Source organism: Ursus arctos, unplaced genomic scaffold, assembly GCF_023065955.2.
Source record: "Ursus arctos isolate Adak ecotype North America unplaced genomic scaffold, UrsArc2.0 scaffold_12, whole genome shotgun sequence".
Taxonomy (NCBI): domain Eukaryota; kingdom Metazoa; phylum Chordata; class Mammalia; order Carnivora; family Ursidae; genus Ursus; species Ursus arctos.
In genome coordinates this window covers 10750794-10771995 of record NW_026622786.1, presented here as the reverse complement: position 1 = coordinate 10771995, position 21202 = coordinate 10750794, and the positions used below count along the sequence as shown (strand labels likewise).

Genomic DNA, 21202 nt, shown 5'->3' with positions numbered 1-21202 from the left:
AGCGGAGGAGCCTGATGTGGGGCTCGATCCCATAATGCCAGGATCACGCCCTGAGCCGAAGGCAGACGCTTAACTGCTGTGCCACCCAAGTGCCCCAGCAATTCATCCTTTTTAATATTTGCTGAGGAATATTCTGTTATATGAATTTATTACCCGTTCTCCTGGTGGATAGGTATCTGAGGTGTGCCATTTTGGACTATCACGAATAAAGCTGTTAAGAACATTCTGACACAGGTCTTCTTGCAGACATTATGTTTACATTTATTTTGGATAAAAACCTGGGATTGGAATTTCTGGATCATACATTTGAGCATATAGTTGAATTTATATGACACCGCCAGGTCCATTTTCAAGAGTGATGGTACCATTTTAAGCCTCCCTCAGCCGTGTGTGAGAGTCTTGGTGGCTTCTGGCTGTTGTCCTAGAGAGTCATTTATTTCATGGTATGTGACACTTGCAACTAACTTTCCAAGTTGAAGAACTCTTTATTCATAGGTCAAGACCTTTGCACCGCCAGCACTCCTTGCTGTAGCCTGTACATTCATAAATCCTATTTTTCTGATCATTACTAGATATAAGGTTATTGTTGGGTCATTGGAATCCCTATCTTGCTGATTCAGCTGTCAGCTTACACTAGATTTTTCTAAGTTGGTGTCTTCCACATGAATTTCACCCGGCTTGCCCCTACATCGGACTGTTTTTTCCAAGTTAAATCATATACACCAATCTCTGAGGCAAAACCTCTTTGGACCCCCTGTGGCTTTCATTGCCTTCTTGCTGTCTTGTTGCTTCGTAGTGGAGTCAGGGTTGCCAGCAAAACAGCAGAATTGTTTAAAAATCCTAAACACCGGATCTTGTTCAATAAAGGGACTGATCGGTCCTACTGGAAACTACCTCAGGGTTTAAAAGGAGAGAGAAAGCCAGAAAGTCAAAGACACATTGCAATAGCCTGGGAGTTCTGTGCCCTCGATGTTCAGCGTATCATGAGAACGTGTGTTTGGGTAGGAATTTTTGAGCTGTCCTGGCCAGCAGTACTTGAATTTGCATGGTGTGCTCAATGAGAAACATGGTCAAAGAGTGCTTGACACTGATAATTATTAAAAAGAACCCAAACCAAAAACTAGCTATAGGTCAGCTGTGATTTCTACGTATAGCTTTTCAGAGCTGCTGGAGGGCATTATAATACCCCACTTCCAGAACTTGGATTTTGTCAGCCTTTTTAACCCAGCCATGACCTGAGAAGAGAATGCAGAGTCTTCTTCCACCATAGGTGAGCCCTCTTATGTTAGTCTCGCAGCGGGATTGCTTACTGCGGGGCCCAGAGCCTCTCCAGAGATTCCAGCATTCTTGTCCAGGATTCCTGTTTCTGGGCAGGAGTTTCTCTAGATGGTCTTACGCTGTGTTTACTGGACCATTTTTCTGTTTTCTGCCACAAATTGAAGCGGGGGCTGAGGACAGGGGCTGTGTCTCGCTCTCCTTGCCTCCCCAGTGCCTGGCCTGGAGCGTGGCATACAGTGGGCACTCACGTGGTTACTGGTGAGTGGATGAAGGTTCACAGTTCCTGTATTTGAAGGGCTCAGCTTCCATGTTCTAGGGTTGCCCGTGGGTGTGGGTTGGTTCGGGGAGGTGGGCCCTCTGTGTGTCCCAGTGCTGGCTTTGTGACTTTCACTAGTGCCCTGCTGCCTGCTGCCCTTCGCGCTCACTGTTCTCTCCCCATCAGGATGACAACTGGGGAGAGACCACGACGGCCATCACGGGCACGTCCGAGCACAGCATATCGCAGGAGGACATTGCCAGGATCAGCAAGGACATGGAGGACAGCGTGGGGCTGGATTGCAAGCGCTACCTGGGCCTCACCGTGGCCTCGGTCCTCGGACTTCTAGTGTTCCTCACCCCCGTCGCCTTCATCCTGTTACCCCCCATCCTGTGGAGGGACGAGCTGGAGCCCTGTGGCACCATCTGCGAGGGACTCTTCATTTCCGTGGCATTCAAGCTCCTCATTCTGCTCATCGGGACCTGGGCGCTCTTCTTCCGCAAGCAGAGGGCCGACGTGCCACGAGTATTTGTGTTCCGCGCCCTTTTGCTGGTCCTCATCTTCCTTTTTGTGGTTTCCTATTGGCTGTTCTACGGGGTCCGCATCTTGGACTCGCGGGACCGGAACTACCAGGGCATCGTGCAGTACGCCGTGTCCCTCGTGGACGCGCTCCTCTTCATCCACTACCTGGCCATCGTCCTGCTGGAGCTCAGGCAGCTGCAGCCCATGTTCACGCTGCAGGTGGTCCGCTCCACTGACGGCGAGTCCCGGTTCTACAGCCTGGGACACCTGAGGTAAGGGGCGCATTCGAGAGGCAGAAGTGATTGCGGCCTGACATCATATGATGCTGGCAGACAGCACGTGAGGGGTAAAGACAGGTGCCGGGTGCCGGGTGCCGGGCCCAGGGGCTGACTCCTTTCTTCAGGTTTTGGGAGGAGCTCTGTGTGTGTGTGTGTGTGGAGGGGGTGTCCCCGTCCATTGACTTTCCTGACTGCTGGGTGGGGTGACACCATTGCTGGCTTCATTCAGGTTGGACTCTTACTGGGCCAGCTCTCAAACTCGGCAGCTCCCTGGAGGGATGGAGAGGGAATGCATCGTGACGGCTGCTGGCCTTGCCCCTGAAGTTGCCCGGTGAACAGTGAACAAAGTGACCAGCCCCTCCAGTTTGCTCAGAATGCTACATCTATTTTATACCCTTGTCCTGCTGGAATTGTTCCTCCTTCCTTTCTGTTTTCCACTCTCAGAGGTGTCTGGTTTTGGCACTAAATGATATGGCCACCCTAGGGGCCCTCAGTAAAGAATCAGGTGCAGGTTAGAGACCCCAGACTTGTGAGAGTTGAGTGTCTTGGATGTATACACATAATAAAGTTAGAAGTACATCGAGATGTCGTACTTCAAATCTATGCGTGCAGTCTATTTTGTGGTTAACTAAAAAAGGGATAATTGTATTTTATTTTATTTATTTTCATTTATCTTGAGGTAAGCACTTTGTATAGATTGTCAACATTTAGTCTTCATAGAACGCTTTGATTTAGGTATTATTCATCCCCGTGCTACAGATGAGGAAATGGGGGATTAAGGGATTTAAGCAATTTGTAGAAAATAACATGGCGGGCCTCATTTAGGTTTTACCCAGTTGTCACGAAGCTGGGCTTCAGTTAACGCCCCCATTATGGCATCTCTCACTTACGTGTTTCTCCAGAGGGTTGGTGGTTTTTTTGGGTTTTTGGCCATTAATGTTATTTCAGTTTTATTTTATTTATTCGCTATTACAAGCACAGCCGTTATGATCAGGATTGTGATTGTTCGGGATTCCTGGTGCACACGGGCAGAAGCTTTCCTAGATGGTCTTACTTTGTGTTTACTGGACCATTTCTGTCTGTTTTCTGCCACAAATTGAGGTGGGGGCTAAAGATGGGGGCTGTGTCTCGCTCTCCTTGCCTCCCCAGTGCCTGGAGCATGGCATATCATGGGCATTCACGTGGTTGCTGGTGAGTGGATCACCTGGGATGGCTGAGTTTGCCATCTCCTTGGGCTCTCCTGCCTCCTCCGGCAATACGCGCCGATGTGTGTAACCTGCTTGACACATGGTGAGTGCTTAGTTAATTGTGGCCATTAGGACCTGTGATCGTGTAACTGGTAAAGCAGCCAGGACCAGCAAGGCCACCCTACTGGGTATCAGAACAATGGGCTTTGTCATATTTTTGGCTGGGACACAAGAAGGTGGCCCAGCCCTGGTTTGGAGTTGGGTCACGCTGCCAAACCGTCTCGGTGTTGGCACGCACCCTCTTTCATTCCTCTGGCTTAGCTTGTACCCCCCGAGGACTGGGTGGTTTAGCACTGGAAGCGGCTGCCATCCTGACCGGTCCTTGGAAGGAGTCAGTGTGTGAGTCATGTGCTCTGCACAGCAGAATCGTATGTCTCCGAGTCCTTTGCAGATGCCTGTGGGGCTCTGAAGGCAAGGAAGTCACTGCTGCTTATTCATCTCTGCTTTCTTTTCCCCCTTTTCTGGTGGACAATGGCCAGCTGACTTGCATTCAAAATCTGCCCCATGCAGAGCCCGGCCCTGGGGGGCTCCTGAGACACAGCACTGGCTGCGCTCAGGGCTCTGTCTGGAACTCCTGGGGCGCACAGTCCCTTGGTGGGAGACCAGTGTCCTGCTGTGCTTGGACAGTTGCCCACACAGGCGTGGGTACGGGTGACGGGTGCTCAGGAGGACAAGGTGGTGGCGCCGGTAGAGCCAGTGGGAAGCGGTCTGTCCCAGGACAGGATGGGTTTTGCTCAAGCTTCAGGGGCTGGAGAGAAATCCAGCTCTGGTTACAGTAGACGTGAGTGATACTAGGGACTCTTAAGGTAAGTGGCCAAGACGTTGGCCTCCACCCTCATTGGCATGAACCCCATCGGTGGGGTGGAAAAGTGAAGCGAGTCGTCTCCCCTTGGGTCATCCAGGTGGTGGGGCTGACTCCCCCCCTACCCCCACAGCTCCCGCTTGGCCCCTCCCTCCAGGACTGGTTGCTCAGCCTGCTGGACAGGAGGGGGGGGGCGGGGGGGGGGGGGACGAACAAAACAGCCCGGAGGCAGTACGCCTGTGCTGTGTTCAGAAAATTGGCAGCAGCCCTGGCACCTTACCCCACAGCTATGCTGCGGGGGGGCGGGGAGACCTGGGCGGGAAGGCAGGGCCGACTCTGCTGTATGGCCCGCAGGCTTGCTACACACCTCTCATGCCTGTCCTCGCCATGACCAAAACGGCCCGGCCTTGACTTGCTAACCCTGAAGCCACTAACGCCAGCTCCCGGGGAGACCCAAGGGTAGCACCTTTCTAGCAGCCCCGGGGTAGGGGGGGCAGCATGTCGAGGTGGTGCACGTATCTTCTTCTTGGCTTCTCTCCAGGACCCTTTCCCTGCCCTCAGGAAGGCCCCCTTGGTCCCTCACATGGAGGGAGACCCTGCTGATGGGATGGAAAGATGGCCAGGGAAGGGGCGGCGCCTTTGCTCTCAAACAGAGCCCTCGGGCGGGGCTGGCTGCCCATAGGCCAGCCAGTCTGTGCGAGCTGGAGCGGGCTTGGCCTCTGTCCCTGCTGGCACTGTGTGGGCTCAGTCCCCCGCTGCTTCTTGGGCTAAATCTGGTCTAAACCCAGCGGTGGCTGCAAGAGTCATGGGACCAGAAATATAACTTCTAACCCCCTTTGTAGAGTGTGGAGACAGACAGGAGGGATGGGGAGTCAGAAGAGACAAAGAGCGAGTCCGGGGATCAGAGTAGCAAGCCTTTCTCAGCGGACTGGCAGGCTGATCGGCCTTCCGTTCATGGAAAGCCTTCCCTGTGGCGGTGACCCACCTGAGGGGCTTAGGTGCAGAGTGCTGGTGAGTGCTTTTCTGCTGGTGTTCTCAGAGATGATTTTATGGCATCAACTGAGCTATTTTTGAGAGTTGTCAAAAGAATGACTATTCTTTAGTTTCTTAAAGATGCTTCTTGTTAGCTCTCCTAAAAGCCACAGTGGCCCCACTTGTTGGCAGGAATGGAGTTATGGGCTTATTTGAAAATTTTCAGAAAAATAAAAGGTTCTTGTGGTACAAAGTGAGATACTGTAAATAGATTAAGATACTTCCTAACCTTTCTGCCCAGGGCTTGGGGGATGACAGAGGGCTTTTCAGATGTCCGATGTCATTTACCCCTCCTGCCCTGTCAGGGCGGGGCAAGGGGTACAGGGCAGCCACCCTGTGCAGAGGAGAGCCCTAGCCGCAGGTTCGGGGACTGCGTGCTCCCTGGGGTCGCACCCCTCCCCTGTGCCTCTGGATAGACGTGTTCATGGTCACAGCACTGCTTCCAGAAGGCTCGAATGAACTCATAAGCATTTTTGAGTTGCGTGCCATGTGCCAGGCTGGGTGCTAGCTATTTTGTTAAATACATGATTCTGTGTAACTCCCAGCTTCAGGGCCGGACAGGAGAGAATGCAAAGGATTGTCAGAGATGGCTCGCTTGCACTGTGTAGCCATTCCTTAGCCTGTTGGTTCTTTTGCTTAGTCAGTTAGCAAACAAAACCTGGACCTTAAAACCAGTAGGGGGCGCCTGGGTGGCTCAGTGGGTTAAGCGTCTGCCTTCGGCTCAGGTCATGATCCCAGGGTCCTGGGATCGAGTTCTGCATCAGGCTCCTTGCTCAGCGGAGAGTCTGCTTCTCCCTCTGGCTGCTGCTCCCCCTGCTTATGCTCTCTCTCTGTCGAATACATACATAAAATCATTAAAAAAAAAACACAAACCACAACAGTAGATTTGAGCCTTTGGTCAAAACTTTTTAACTGTTCTGTATGTCACATGTTCCCAAAGGGCCTCTTTTAACCACTTCTGTATAACCCCCTGCCCCCCACCAAATGTAGTAGTGTAGGGCAAGCTTTTATTTTTTTAATATTCTTGTGGGCTGGTCTCAGCTGGGAGGTTCTTTTGCCAGTCTGACCCACATTTTCTCTGTGATTGCAGTCACGTGGTGAGATGGCTGGGGCTGGGCTTCTTTCTCTTCCCACATATTCTGTGATTCTGCCCCTCCCCAGAGAGCCCTTCAGGGGAGTCGTTTCTTCATTAGGGTAGGTAGACTTCTTCTCAGGCCTCCCAAGAACACAAAAGCCTTCTAAGGCCTGTGTCTGGAACGGGCCCAGCACGACTTCCACAGCATTCTCTTGTTAAAGCAAGTCAGAGCCCCAGCCCAGACGTACAGAAGAGGGCTGCACGAGGCAGGGGTCTGGGAGAGTGGGTTCATTGGGATCCACGACCTGGCAGACTCCCGCACCCACCTCGGCTCTCATTCCTGGAGTCTGCTTCTTCTCACTTTGCATATAGTTCTAACATGTCATTACTAACTTCCATACCTCAGAAAGTCCGCAAGTAACTTATTTCAAGTGAGAGCTGCTCTAGGGAGGCATGTGAGCATGAATGAAAAGTGGTAGTCATCAGCAGAGAGACCGAAACCACAGAAGCAGGTAGAACGCTTGTCTATCCACAGTGACCCCTGTTCTGTAAGATAGTCCCCCATTTGGCTAAAGCTCCCTTGTACCCAGTTCAGCCAGTGGGCTTTCACGTGGGGTTCCTAAGCATGCTTCATTCTTTGACACTGAGGGTGTCTTATAAATGGGGGCTGACCCACACCTTTTTATCAAAGGTCTGGCTACTGACCACAGAACCACGTGTGCGTTAGGAGAAGCGATTCTTGGATTGCTTTTCAAGCAGTGCAAGTTCATGATCATGCGTGATTGTAGCATTGCTGTGTTGAAGGGAACTGTTGTGACCCCCCCATTCATAGTTGGAAATGAGAAACAGGTCATTGGGTAATGGTGGAAAGATGGTCCTTGTTATAAAATGGTAAGGACCTTGGCTGAGCTGTGTTCATGTTCTCGTGTTCTGTGGCAGGTGGAACTTGGGAGTAAGTGATGGAACTGGATATTTGGCTGAGGTATTTATTTTTATTGTTATATGTGTGTGGGGGTGGGGGGCGGAGGCAGAGGTGGAGAGAGACTCTTAAACAGGTTCCACATCCAGCGTGAGCCAGTCACGGGGCCCAGTCTCACAACCCTGAGATCATGACCTGAGCCGAAATCGAGAGCTGGACGCTTAACCGACTGAGCCACCCAGGTGCCCCTTGGCTGAGGAATTTCTAAGCACAGCGTTGACGTCGCACCCACTGGGTCCCTCCATCACCCAAGCGATGCAGCTTGTGTCCTCCATAACTGCTAATACGAAATGTGAGAGGAGGGAGATGGGTTGCAGGAGGAATTGTTTAGCAAAGGGAATCCGTACTTGAAGATTGGGAAAATTTCTCAGCCTGTCCATATTGCAGTGACTGTGTACTGAAGAGAACACCAAGGGTGTGGTCACACAGCTGTTGGACATTTTTTTAAAGTTTATGTATGTATGTATTTATTTATTTAAGTAATCTCCACACTTATCGTGGGGCTCGAACTCATGACCCCGAGATCAAGAGTCACACATTCCACTGCCTGAGCCAGCCAGGCGCCAACTGTTTGATTTAATTAGGATTTAATTAGCCCTTCCAGCAGAAGCCAAGAATAAAGGTGGGAAGATGGGATCGTACCAGTACAGCACCACTGTCTCCTGGGACTAAAGGAAACAAAAGCGGGGGGGAGGGAGTAGAAGGAAGGCTGCAAACGTGTGATATTCTTCAAGCAAAAGGAAGAATGACCCCAAAGGTGATCCAGAGATGATTAGGTCACCCTCCCACCACAGGCCTAGGGGCCAGGTTGCTCCCTCATTGGCTTCAGAGGATGGGCCCCCCACCTTGGTTTCGGTGGGCCAGGCGGCCACGGCCAAGAGCTGCCTGGACAGGGCCACCCGCAGAGCCCCGAGGACACAGCATTGAACCGAAGAGGATTATCCTTAAGATCAAGATCTTAAGATCTAATGAGACTGGCCTTGCTAGGTTTTGGACTTGTTCGGGGCCCATCACTCCTTTCCTTTCAGTCTCTCCCTTTTGGAATGGGAATGCCTATCCTACGCCTGTCTCGTGATTATATTGGAAAGTTGTCTGGTAACACAGGTTCACAGCTGGAGAGGGGTCTTACCGCAGTGTGGGTTATGCCTTGAGTCCTGGCACTTAGATGAGACTTTGCGCTTAGAGCTGGTGCTGGAATGAGTCAGGACCTTCGGGGCTGTTAGGACAGCATTGGTCTATTTTGCGCGGGAAAAGGACATGAATTTTAGGAGCCAGGGATGGAATGTTATGGACTGAATTGTGGTCACCCGGAATTCATAGGTTGAAGCTCTAAACCCCATGTGGCTATCTTTGGAGATGGGGTATCCGAAGAAGTAATTAAGGTTCAGTGAGGTCATAGATGTGATAAAATCCGTGTCCTTGTGAGAAGAGACACCAGAGGGCTTGCAAACACTGTGTCTCTCCCCCTGTGCCTATGGACCAAGGAAAGGCCATGTGTGGATATCATGAGAAGGTCGTCATCCGCAAGCCAGCAGCAGGGCTCTCACCAGAAACTGAATCAGCCAAACCTTGATCTTGGACTTGTAGGCTTCAAAAGTCTAAGAAAATAAGTTTCTGTTGTTTCAGCCACTCAGTCTCTGGTATTTTGTTATGGCGGTCCAAGCTAAGACAGGAACAATACACACTGATGACTCTTGACCCCAGAGCCCCAGGAAACCGTGGGATCAATGGGCACGGTTCAACCCTGATGAAACAGAGCTCATATTATCCCTTCTCCAGCTCATGCCTGCATCCTCCCGGCTCAAGTGGGAGCCTGGCTTCTCTCGAATGTCCTTCGGTTTTCTAGTTAGAAGTGAGAAACGGAGTGTCTCCTGGGGAGGTTAAGGTTACTCCCGTAATTCCAGGGTAGATCCAGCTCCCCTTGAAATCTGACGTCTGTGATTGTGGGTCAAGTGATAGCCAAGCCAGAGATTACACCGCTGATCAGGTAGGACTGTTGCGCTGGGCCGTGGGCCCTCCCTCCCACATTCAAGACTAGCATCAACGGTTTGCGGAGGACCCAGCGCCATTGGCTGTGAAGTTGGGAGTATTTTTATTTTTTTTATTTTTTTAAAGATTTTATTTATACATTTGACAGAGATAGAGACAGCCAGCGAGAGAGGGAACACAAGCAGGGGGAGTGGGAGAGGAAGAAGCAGGCTCCCAGCAGAGGAGCCTGATGTGGGGCTCGATCCCAGAACGCCGGGATCACGCCCTGAGCTGAAGGCACTCGCTTAACGACTGAGCCACCCAGGCACCCCTGGGGAGTATTTTTAAATGGCCACCAGTGGTTTTGGTTCATGTCACTTATGATCATGATTTCATACACAATTTCATTTTTAGAAACGCATGTTTTGTTTAACTGCTTTTCAGTAAAGACGTTGGCCAGTCTTCACTCCCACCTCCTTAAAAAGCAAAGGATAAAAATGAAAAAGAGCTGAAGGGTAGAGTGGAAAGATTTCTGCGCAGGTCTGCTTTGCTGTGGGAGAATTTTGAGGGTGGGCACAGAGCTGCCGTTTGTGGTTTGGCCCTGTGGTGCCTGTTCAAAGTGGCTGTAATGAGCACGGAAGGTGCTGGACACTGCAGCCCTGTGTTTGCACAGCTGCCTCCTGGCACCCGCTGCAGCTGGGAAGGCTTCCCTCGCACAGCGTCTGCCCGTAAGGCTTGCTCCAAGGCCGAGGGGAGCCACGCCTCACAGAGTGCAGCCACTGAGGGCCAGAGAGCTCGTGGATGCAGAGCCAGTGTGGATGGCCTTCCCACGGGGCCACAGGTGGCTGGGTGGTGGACCCCGCACCCTGGGTGGTGTGCCATTCCTTTCCTGCAGGACTCACGCTGCAGACAGGGCCTGGCCTTCTGCGTGTCTCCCCGCGGAAGGATGGGTGTGATTTGATGTGGTGTGGTCTGTGCTAATCTCAGTGCACACGGACGGGGGTCTGCTCTCCCTGTCCTACAGAGCCACTGCCCAGCTCTGCTCTTCGGCCAGGCTGGCTGCCCTCAGACTCCAGACCTTTCATGCTGTGCTCCTGTGGTTCTCCCCAAGACCAGAGGTACTGCCGGTGAGAAATGTGAGGCCGGATGAGAGAATGCCAGTCAGGCCTCCCAGGTGGGTGTGGGGTACCTTAGTTCCTATCTCAGTCTCGGTCTTAGAGAGCCCTAAGCAGGCAGTTGTCTTTGATGTTTATCTGGTGTGGTTCAGCACAGTCATTGGAAGTCTCGAGAAAGCTGCTTTTCCATCCCAGGCAGGGCAGGGGCAGCCCGAGTTGAACGGTGCGGGGAGGTGGCCGCGCGGTGGCGTCTGGGCCCTGGCCTGGAAGCACGGCTGCGGGCACTTGGACAGACTGTGGCAATAGCCAAAGCCGTCGCTTCCAGAGAAGTGTGTCTCACAAGTTTGCCAGCATCTCTCTGCGGTGGGAAAGGCCGTCAGGTGGACAGCCGGCCATGACGGAATCATCTGCTCAGAAGGAGGCTGCCTCAGGGTCATCGCCACACTCAGAGCCGCCTGGTGGATAGTGGCATTTTGGCCAGAAAGGATGACATGTGGGACAGCTTTCTGTTGTTTAGTCCCTGAGCCCAGAAGAACCAGGCCGGTGCATGTAGCCGTTAGCTCCTTCTTGGCCTCCCAGACTCCCCGGGCCAGAGAGCGGTCTCCTCTGGACACGTTCTCAGTGGGTCTGACTGACATTAGAGAGGGTATTTTCCAGCGTTATCCTTCACTGGGGACATAAAGTGCATAGGGCGGTACTCCAGTGCTCCCCCAGACTGCACTTTCGAGGCCATTCCACAGTGACCAACTCCTGTGGATTCTACCTCCTTTGAGCTGCGAGAGTCGATGTTCCCGGCTTCTAGTCTCTGTCGCCTGATGAGGATACCATGTAGCTTGTCTGCAGCCCCGTATTTGGTGCCTGGGCCAGGGACACTTTGCAGCCTGGGAATATTGGTTCAAGAACTAGGTCGCGCTGCAGCTTCCATGGAGCTGGGGAGCCCACAGGCCGGGCCCCGCTGGGAATCCATGCGGCCTAGAGAAGGGCCTCCACAGGCCTCCCCTGCAGGTCGGGGCCCCAGCTCTGTGTGTCCTCCGTCGGGGTGGGCAGTCTGCCTCACGTCCCACGATCTCGAGCAGCAGTGTGTGTCCATCCCGGCCTACTGTGACGGAGTCCCTGAAATCCAGCCTCCCCACGCCCCCACCCCCAGATCTTTCTACTGTCTAATCCAGATCTGTCAGGAGACACAAGCCATTCCTTGTTTTTGGCCCTCCCTGCCCTCAAGTTCCAAGGTGGTCATTGCCTGTTATCTGTGTGGGACTCATGGAAGCCACACCCCAAAGGCAGTTGCTAGAGTAACGTTTTAATTAAAAGGCAGGAGGGCCGGGAGATGTAAACACTCGTGTGCCGGGCTCCCGGCTGAGTAGCAGCGGCATTCAGGGGCGGATTCTACTCGCGTCCCTGGGACTCCCAGGAACACTGCTGCAAATCGTCCAGACTCCTGGTCACCCCGAAGTCACTTGGTCTCTCCGTCCCGGGGACAGTGAGGCCCACACATCCGGGTTGCGGTCTTGCTGACTCGTCCAGGGAGAGGTCAGTCAGATAAAACTCGGTCCATCAGCTGGCTTGCCCCCATTGGGAGTTTTCACAAAAAGCTGAACCATTTTCGTTTTCTCAGAGACCCTTGGTTCAGGCCTAACACGCAGTTACCAGAGCAGGCAGGCCGTAAAGAGAGGGAGAGAGGGAGGCCTTGGTACCCAGGCAGCCTTTACTGTTGCCGTCCTTTGGGTCTTCACGGCCAGCTTGCCCTCTCTCCTGCCCACACCCTCCGTCTCTGTCCCACCCTCCCTCCTCACCCGCTCACTTTGCCGTCCTCTCCCTCTTTACCTGCCTCCATCCTGCTTGCCCTAAATACACATAGTCCGTTTCCTAAAGCTGTGGTAGCAGAGGACCGTAAACTGGGTGGCTTAAAACAGTGTTCTCTCGAGGCCTGGGTGGTTCAGTGGGTTAAGCGTCTGCCTTTGGCTCAGGTCGTGATCCCGGGGTCCTGGGATCGAGTCCCACATTGGGCTCCCTGCTTAGCGGGGAGTCTGCTTCTCCTTCGGCCCCTCCTCCCACTTGTTCTGTCAAATCTCTCTTTCAAATAAATAAATAAAATATTTTTTAAAAAGAACAATAACAGTGTTCTCTCTCAGTTTTGAAAGCTAGGAGTCTAAAATGTGGGTAGGGGCAGGGCCATCCGCCCTCTGGAGGGTCTAGGGAAGAATCCTTCCTTGTCCTCCTAGCTTTCGGTGGTTGCCCAGATCCTCGGCGCACGTTGGTTTGTGACCATGTCACTGCATTCTCTGTCCTGTCATCATAGGGTGTTCTCTGCCTGTGTCTCCCTTTCTTTATAAGGACACCAGCATGACCTTCACTGACTAATCACATCTGCGAAGATCGCATTCTGCGGTTGGGGGTATACATGTGGATTTGGGGAGACGCTCTTCACCCCACTACCACAGATTCTCACGGCCGTTCTGTGACTCAACAGTGTGGCCCTGTCACTCCTACTGAAGGTGTTTAGGAGGATTCTTCCACACCAGCCTGCTTCTGCCCACACTGCTTCCTCTGCCCGGAAGTGGCTTTATAGCCCGTGTCCACATGGTGTGGCCATCATTCATCATTTAAGACTTAACTCAGAAACTCAGCTTCGCCTCCTCAGATCTTCCCCTGAGGCCCCCACCCCCACCCCGGTCACGTGTTCTGTCCCAGCCCAGGGGTCACCACACCGACAGAAGCTTAAGCCTCTCGAGGTTCTGTTCACATCTGTCTCCGAGTCCTTGGGATTTAGTGGGTGAGCTTAATTCATACTGGCCTGTGAATGGCGTTGGAGAGACGGGTTATTAAGATTTTTGGGTGTCAGCATCCTTAGGTGGCTCGCAGCGTAATGAGTAGTTGCCCTGAAAGCAGGCCTTTGCAGATTTTTCTGTGCCTAGAACTCGGTCTCTTCAGTGCTTTCCCCTCAGCACACACGGATGTGATCAGGATCGTGGTGGCTGGCATTTACGTGGGGCGTTAACATGTGAGAGAAGCTTCCACGTTTTCACACATGAAGAAGGCTGTTTTTTGTTGACAGAGCTAAAGAGGGCAAGTGAATATTTCAAAAGACATGGCTAAAACCTGAATGAGGCTGCCCCACCCCGCCCTGTCTGGCAGGGCCTTTCTCACTGCCCTGGGAGACAGTAAAGATGTGAAGTGTGAGGGTCTCAGACTGACTGAGTGCTGAAGCCTGAATATTTCTGGTTTTAATAGTATTTTTTAAAAGATTTATTTATTTGAGAGAGTGAGAGAGAGCAGGGAGAGGAGCAGAGGGGGAGGGACAAGCAGACTCCACGCCGAGCATGGAGCACGATGTGGGGCTTGATCTCATGACCCTGAGATCATAACCTGAGCTGAAGTCAAGAGTCGGATGCTTAACTGACTGAGCCACCCCAGCGCATTACTAGCATGTCTTAATTACAGAGGCCACAACCAAACCCAGGGAAAAGTGAATGAAATCGGCACTTTACGTGTGCATGTGTGTGTATGCGTGCATGTATGTGTGTATACTCATGCTTTTCTAGGCCTCAGTGCCCTTATTTGCACAGTAAGAGAATGAAAAGTGGGGAGGTTTATGGCCACAATTGTTTCCTTGAAGTATTTGATGAACTTTCACAGGAAAGGAGGATTTGGGTCCAGAAGGAAGCAGTAGGTGGACCACTGCGTAGAACTTAGAGAAAGGTCATTTCTGGGCCAAGCGAGAGTGATTTTTCTTTTCATGGAGAGGCCGGTTGCTGTCTGGGGTGTTATAAAGTAAATGCATACATGGATTGGGAGTTTGGCCTGGCTGGACTCTGGTGTCTTTGCTTCTTGTGTCTCTGCTTGGGTGAGCACGAAGGTTCTCTTCGTGCTGTGACGAGTAAAATTTTGTGATCTGGTGTAAGTGGAGTTGAAGTCGTGCTTTTATGCCTAGAGACTGTGTGAAGAATCCAGCCACCAGCCAGCCTCATCCCTTGCTGCCAAGTGCTCGTGCTCCTTAGTAATAGGACCGTTTGTAGTTATCTGATGCCTCGTAGTTTATAAACGCGTTCCCCGGCATTATTTCGTTTGCTCTTCCCGACGTCTGCACGCAACAGTAGGTGCTCTCTGTCCATCGTGGACCAAGAAACAGGCCCAGAGAGGGCAATGACTTCGACAGGGCTCCGCAGGAGCAGATCTGGGATCTAGGCCTTCTGACTCTGAGGCTGGACCTTTTTTACCAGGCCTGATTTTTAAGGGGGTGAGAGTTGGCAGGAAATGCCACCTAAAAGCAGAGAGTGGCATCACCGTAGGGTCTAAGTCACTAAGAAAGCAGTGTGGAGGGGATCTGTCCTGGCTCATTTCCTGTGGCAGTGCCCTCATGGTGGGCACTTGGTGGGGAGGACAGAGCAGGGGCACCTGGGGACAGAAGGGCCTCCCCAGCATACACGGACCTGGAAGCTCACGGTACTGCCATATTATGCACCATTTGCTTTGGGTCAGGTACTTGGGGGAATATAGTGTCTCGTTTAATCTTTAAGGCACACCTGAACCAGGCAAGCAACTCCTCCTTAGGAGCAAGAAAGTAGAGGGTGGGCTCCCCAGTCTCCGGTATTTTCCCCCAAACTCGATGCCAGCTGACTCTGAAGTCTCGGAAAGTCATAGAATTTGGATTTGCCCCATTGATATTTCAGCTCCGGAGTTCACTGCCACAGGTGATACCAGGCTCCAGCCAGCACCTGGCATCTCTGGATCTCACCATCCGTCCCTGGAATTTCTGACCAGCGACCCACACCGGCCTCAGTCATTTCGTTGACCTTTCAGTAATACATTTTATGGAGTTCGGTGTTTTGGAGCCCACTTACGTTTGTAGCGCGGCTTTCTGTATTGTTCTTCCCATCCTACGGACAAGGAATCAGAGGTTTAGAGAACTGAATTAATTTTTTCAAGGTCAAAGAATAAATGATAGAGCCAAGAGTCATGCTGCCTGGGGCCAAAGCCTGGGGCCATTTGCTCTGTACGTACTTTCTCCCACAACAGATACGCACGGGACAGCAGGAAGCGTGGCTATGAGGACATTCGTTCGGTTTGGGTTTTGGTTTTCAGAATTCGTCTTTCAAGAACACATCTTTCAGGTTTTTATGAACTCAGATGTCAACTCTGTTTGGAGCTGCTTCTCTCTGCTGTAGCGCGAGCCCCTCGTCTCTGTTGCCATGGTGGCTGTGTGACAGTTGTCAACAACACTGGAAATGTTTTTGTGGTTGGTAAGACACAAAAGGCCACAACCCTTCTCGTTCCACCGTTTTTGCCCTGAAAGGAGAGTAGGCCAGTCAGGCAGCGTGGTCGGCGGTGAGTTTGACGTTTAAAAGTGGCTGTTGAATTGCTTTACCTGTGTGCTGATCCGTGGCTGGCCTGTCTTTTCCACAAGTTCAAGTTGGGATCAGCCCGGGCAGAGCTGAGGGGTTTGCTTTCACACGGGCAATAACATCAGCTTCTTCTGACCCTAAATATTGCCTCGTCCGTGTTGCCTTTCATGTGCGTATCTGGGAGTCGTGTCTGTGCAAAGGTCTGTGACAGCTCCGCGTATCACCATGCTGTTTTCCACAGCTGCGTGTGATCTGTGAAGGGGTGTTTTCCCGGGTGGGGAGATGGGAGGGCATGCTGGAACGCGGTATCGAGCCCAGCTTTCTCTGTCCTGGGAGAGTCTTGCCGTGGGTTTTTGGTGGGGCCACGTCTGTAATCTCTACATCAGGCTCAACCTGCCTATAATATGGGGTTTCCACGTAAGGATTGTTTAGTCAGATTACTATTTCTCGCAATAGGACGGTGATAAGAGAGATGGCAGGTTTCTCACCAGCTTGATTTTTCTTGCCTCCCTCCTTCCCCAGAGTTGATCTGATCTGGAGACGAGGACTAATTGAAGGATTTGCTTTTCCCCCTCTCTGAGGCCCTTTTTGCCTTGGAAACCCCATGGTTTTAGGAAAGGCATGCTTAGGACCGATCCTTCACCTGTTGGAGTTCTAGGGTTTCCTACACGAGCAAGTTGAGCCAATGAGTATTATGTACTTGGGGGAAGTCGTAGGAGGTATCCCTTGCGCACAGGGGAATTTCATGGCCTTGCGGAAGAGGGAGAGTAGCATGCTTGAAGACCTGTCAACTGCTGTGGGGGGGCTATTGACGCTGTGCGTTTAGGGGCAGATGAGTGGGGGCCAGAGAGCTAGAAAAGGCTTCCTAAAAGAAATCAGACCTGCTTTGGCTTTGGAAGATGGCAAAGAATGGAGGCAGGAAGATACTAAACGTTGACATTGGCCGAGGAGAAGGGTGCCCTTGCATCCTGGCATTGTAGGCCATGGCTGAGGCCGATGCCGGGTGGCCGGCAGGATGTCCCTTCAGTGGGTGCTGAATTGCTCTTTTACTAGAGAGCCAAATGATGTATTAGGGGCATGTTACTTTGAACCTACAGTCAGGTATCTGACAAACTCATTCAGTCCACAGCATGAATCAGGATCCAGAACGGAAATGAAAAAGACCTTAGGCGTTGGATTGAAATAGACCTCAGACTCCCATGTCACAACTGGTATCACTTAGCTGGAGCGGAGTTCCTCACTTGGGTCCCTTGAAGCCCTTTTCCCTGTTTATACCCGAGCTGAGGATGTATGAGAACAGAAGAATGATGGCCAGAGGCAGGTAGGTCGACGGCCCCTGGGAAGGACTCTGATGGCCATAGTCAGGGGGTATGAGGAAAGGATGTGAAGAAACAGCCGAGCACTCAGACTGCCCTGCGGCATGGGACATGGGGACAGGTGGCCTCTGTCTCCCGTGGGGGCTGACATCCTCACTGGACTGCCTATGTGGCACAGCTCATGATTAATGCATGAAACATTCATCCTGAATCATCAACAAGGCTTAAGTCATGTATAGCTTATTCTCTTTAAAAACATGAGAAAAGGCATATTGGATTTTAATCCAGATTTCACAACCATGTTTTTTTTTTAAGTTGGGTACTTCGGTTATGCGTTGTTTTCTGTCGCGTGGACCTTCTCATGACGTTGCTAGATCTGTTGGGTGTTGCGCGGACGGTTTCCCGTAGGTGAGGTCGTACAGCCCTCTTAGAGGCATTTCTGAGCTTTCCGGGAGAGTCCCTTAGCTCCTGGGTTAGCTTGTCAGCCCAGGGGGGCTGGCTGGGTGACCGTGGCTGCTTTTGGGAAATTCAGGTGCCTCTGTGGAGATGATGGTGCTGGAAGAAGCCCACACTGCCCGACTTTTCCCCCTTGTTCAGTTCCCCTGAGCGAAGGCTCTCGAAGGCTGTGAGACCCACACACGTCACATTGGCAGCTCCTGCCCCATCTTCCCTGCCCCATCCCTGAGCACTCCCTGGGGCCACCTTTGGCGTGAGCGGGCTTCGAGGGGGGCTGCAGATTTGCCCCAGTGTGGAGAGCATCTGCCCTTGTGCTGAAGGGGGCAGGGTACAGGGTGTGTACCCCAGCAAGGGAAGGCCTGCCAGAGCTGGGCAGGGGCAGACACCCCTTCTCCACACAGCACAGTGCATTGTCTGTGGTTTTGGGGTGGAGAGGTTGGGAAATAGGGCCACCAGGCTCCCTTGCCCGCCTAGCAGGCCCTGGCTGAGTTAGTGGGATCCCCTGGGCTCCTTTTTGTGGCCTGGCTGAACAGAAGAGCCAAACCCAGCAACCACAAAAGGGTTTGCTTTGAAGACGGGCCTGAGAAGAACCTGAGTTGCCTTTTAATTTTTAAATTTTGATCAGGGTAATAATTCTCTGCTGGAATCCAGGAGCCTAGAGATGTTTTCATGCCCATATGGGAGCGTGGGAGGAAATATTTGCACCCCAGCATGTCTGTTATGCATGAACTGGGACATTTCAGTGTGGAGGGGCGTCTTGTCTCACCAGGCCCGGAGCCTCCAGAGAAGCACGGGGAGGGAGGTGGGATGGGTGCTTACGAGGGCAAGTTTTTGTGTGTGCGCACGTGTCCTCAGGCCCTGGAGAGTCTCTGAATGGAAGGGGGTGGCGGTGAAGAAATGCTTGCCCCACTTTGGAAAATAGCAGTCAGAGGTCAAGGAGGAGACTGGGCTGTGCTGAGCTGGAAGCCACTGGGGAGACTTGCACGGGAGCAGGCGGGACTTCGGCACAAAGACCTATGCCACGAAACCTCCACGCAGGGACCACTTCCCTTGCTTGGGGTGGGGGGGCTGCTCTTGAACCCTCTGAATCTGGGCATTCCAAAGCTCTTCTCGACGCTCCCACGGCCCACGTGTATTCCAGTTAGCTGCCTAGGTTCTGTGTGGGCCTGGCTAAGGAACAGCTCCTTGCGTCATGTCTTCGCACTCCCAGGACGAAGGCTTTCAAAATGTGGGTTTGTTCTTAGGACTCTTCTACTTCCATTAACCAGGGTGAGTCTCGCCAGATCCCCACCTCCCTGCCTCCCATGAGTGTATGTAGTGAGGTCGACCCTGAACAGCAACGGAGCGCAGATTTTGAGGCACTGTCAGGATGTAAGTGAGAAAGCTTTGCCATGACTCTGCTCTCAAGGAGGTTAGCGGATTGACTTCTAGATCGTTGTTACTTCTCGCTAAACAAGGGGAGCCCAGCGGTGGGTCAACAGACTGTCCAGCTGAGAGGTTAGAGGCTGATTTGTCTTGGTGTGAAGGGAGCATCCCTGAGCCACGTGGAGAGTTACAGTGGTCATCCGGGTGCAGAAGGCAGCCCTGTCCTGGTGCCCAGGTTGTAAGGAATCCTTGTCGGCACAGCCACTTAGTGGGGGCCAGGAAGGAAAATGTAAAGGGCAAGATAAAAAGAAATTTGTGGGGTCGGTGTCGGCACGTACCCTGTCCCACAGAGGCCACACGTCGCAGGGAAAGAGCACAGGTTGGAGGCTTGTAACTTCAGATTGGAGTTCTAGCTCTCCTGTTTGGTAGACGCATGCCGTGTGCCGGTCAGAGATTTTCGAACCTCAGTTGTCTTGCCTTGAATGATTGTGGAAGTCAGACAAGATGGTCCATGAAAACCCATGCTGCATGAGTACAGGTTTCTCTTTGAATTGGTGAGTGGGCTTGCACCCATGGCCAAGAGGAAGTTCTTTTGCCGCTGGTCGGGAGTATGGGCCCCCAGCCCTCACCCACCCTCCCACCTGCTGGTGTTACCTCTTCTTTGCTCCCTTGCTGCTGTCCGAGGGGCCAGATAGGTGACAGAGTAGAGGTTGCAGGACGTTAGAGCAGAGAGAGTCCCCTCTGTACACCCCTGTAGTCCAAGGGACAGAAGGCCTCACAGACCAAGAAAGATCAAAGTCTCAGCTGAGGGCTCGGGAAGGGGTCTTTCTTCCTCTGCAAGAGGGAGCTCCAGCTGGCCTGGGGCCGAGAGGACAGAACCCAGAGGAGGGGTCAGATTCACTGTTGTCTGCAGCCAGCTTCTTTTAGTCGTTCTGATCCATGGAGAACCCAAATCCCAGCCTTCCCTACAGCGGGGGCCATGAGGCCTAGGGGGAGACCCTGCCCTGGGACCTGAGAACCTGAATCTACACTTTGTTCTTTCACCCATGAGCCCTGCCACCATCGCTAAGTCTCTCGACCATACGGGGAGCCTCGGTTTCCTCTTTCGCAAACTGGGAAGAATAGGAAAGTTCTGTGCAGCCTAAACAAATCTGAGTTATAACTGATTCCTTCCTCAACTATTGGCTAGGTGGGATGTGGCTCACGACACAACCTGGGAGAAGGCCGAGAAGCCACTTGACGACTGAACTCAGTCTCACCTTTAAATTCCCATCCTCGAGACAAATGGTGTGATAAAATCCAGGGGCCTGCCGTAATGGGAGGTTTCCCATGATGCTCTGCTGTCCTACCTGACTCCAAAAGAGGGTTTTTTTTGTCAATTAGGACCTGCTTCTTCAAAGAAAAAGCATTGCATTAATTTTGCCCTCTTTTCTCAGTATCCAGCGAGCAGCATTGGTGGTTCTGGAAAATTACTATAAAGATTTCACCATCTATAACCCCAATCTCCTAACAGCCTCCAAATTCCGAGCAGCCAAGCACATGGCCGGGCTGAAAGTCTACAATGTAGATGGTACGTGCCTTGAAATGGTGTCTCTGGTTGGGGGGGGGGGGGGCGGGCATAGTTTGGGCAACTCTTCAGCTTCGACTTTATGGTCCATTTGGTTCTTCCTCCCCTCAGTGTCTGTCTTTATCGTACATTCTCGGTTCAGAACAATTTTTTTCTTTTCTTCTCTTCACTTTTCTTTTCCTTCCTTTTCCTTTTCTTTCTTTCTTCCTTTTCTTTCTTTCTTTCTTTCTTTCTCTTTTTTTTTTTCTCTTTCTTTCTTTCTTTCTTTCTTTCTTTCTTTCTTTCTTTCTTTCAGCAAACATACTTTCAAAAGAATGTTGATTTACAGTCTACACATGTGGGAGGTTCATTCATTTTGGGATTTTCTGGTTGAAAACAATAGTGATGTCTGTTTCCTGCCTCCTGCTGGGAACATCTATGGAAAGCTGCTTTTCAAATTTTGGATAAGTTACCCAAAGACTCAGCTCCCCAGATCCGTGAAGTCAGTAACTCTCAGTAGTTCAGGCATCTGGTGAGCTACTTAAAGAGATTTCTCAATCCTGTCTAGGAACTGGGGCTGAGTGGGTGGCAGGAGGCCAGAGGCCAGGCTGAGGACGTCAGCGTT

The 21202-nt window shown here is 52.0% G+C and overlaps 1 protein-coding gene across 1 annotated transcript in view; it reads left to right on the top strand.

The window, feature by feature from the left end:
• The window catches only part of VANGL1 (VANGL planar cell polarity protein 1), a 46339-nt gene that overhangs the window by 18786 nt on the left and 6351 nt on the right, over positions 1-21202 (top strand). Inside the window, exons 4-5 of the mRNA XM_026483674.4 lie at positions 1721-2328; positions 20468-20601. Of these exons, the coding sequence (XP_026339459.1) occupies positions 1721-2328; positions 20468-20601 (742 nt within the window). The remainder of the gene's footprint in view (positions 1-1720; positions 2329-20467; positions 20602-21202) is intronic.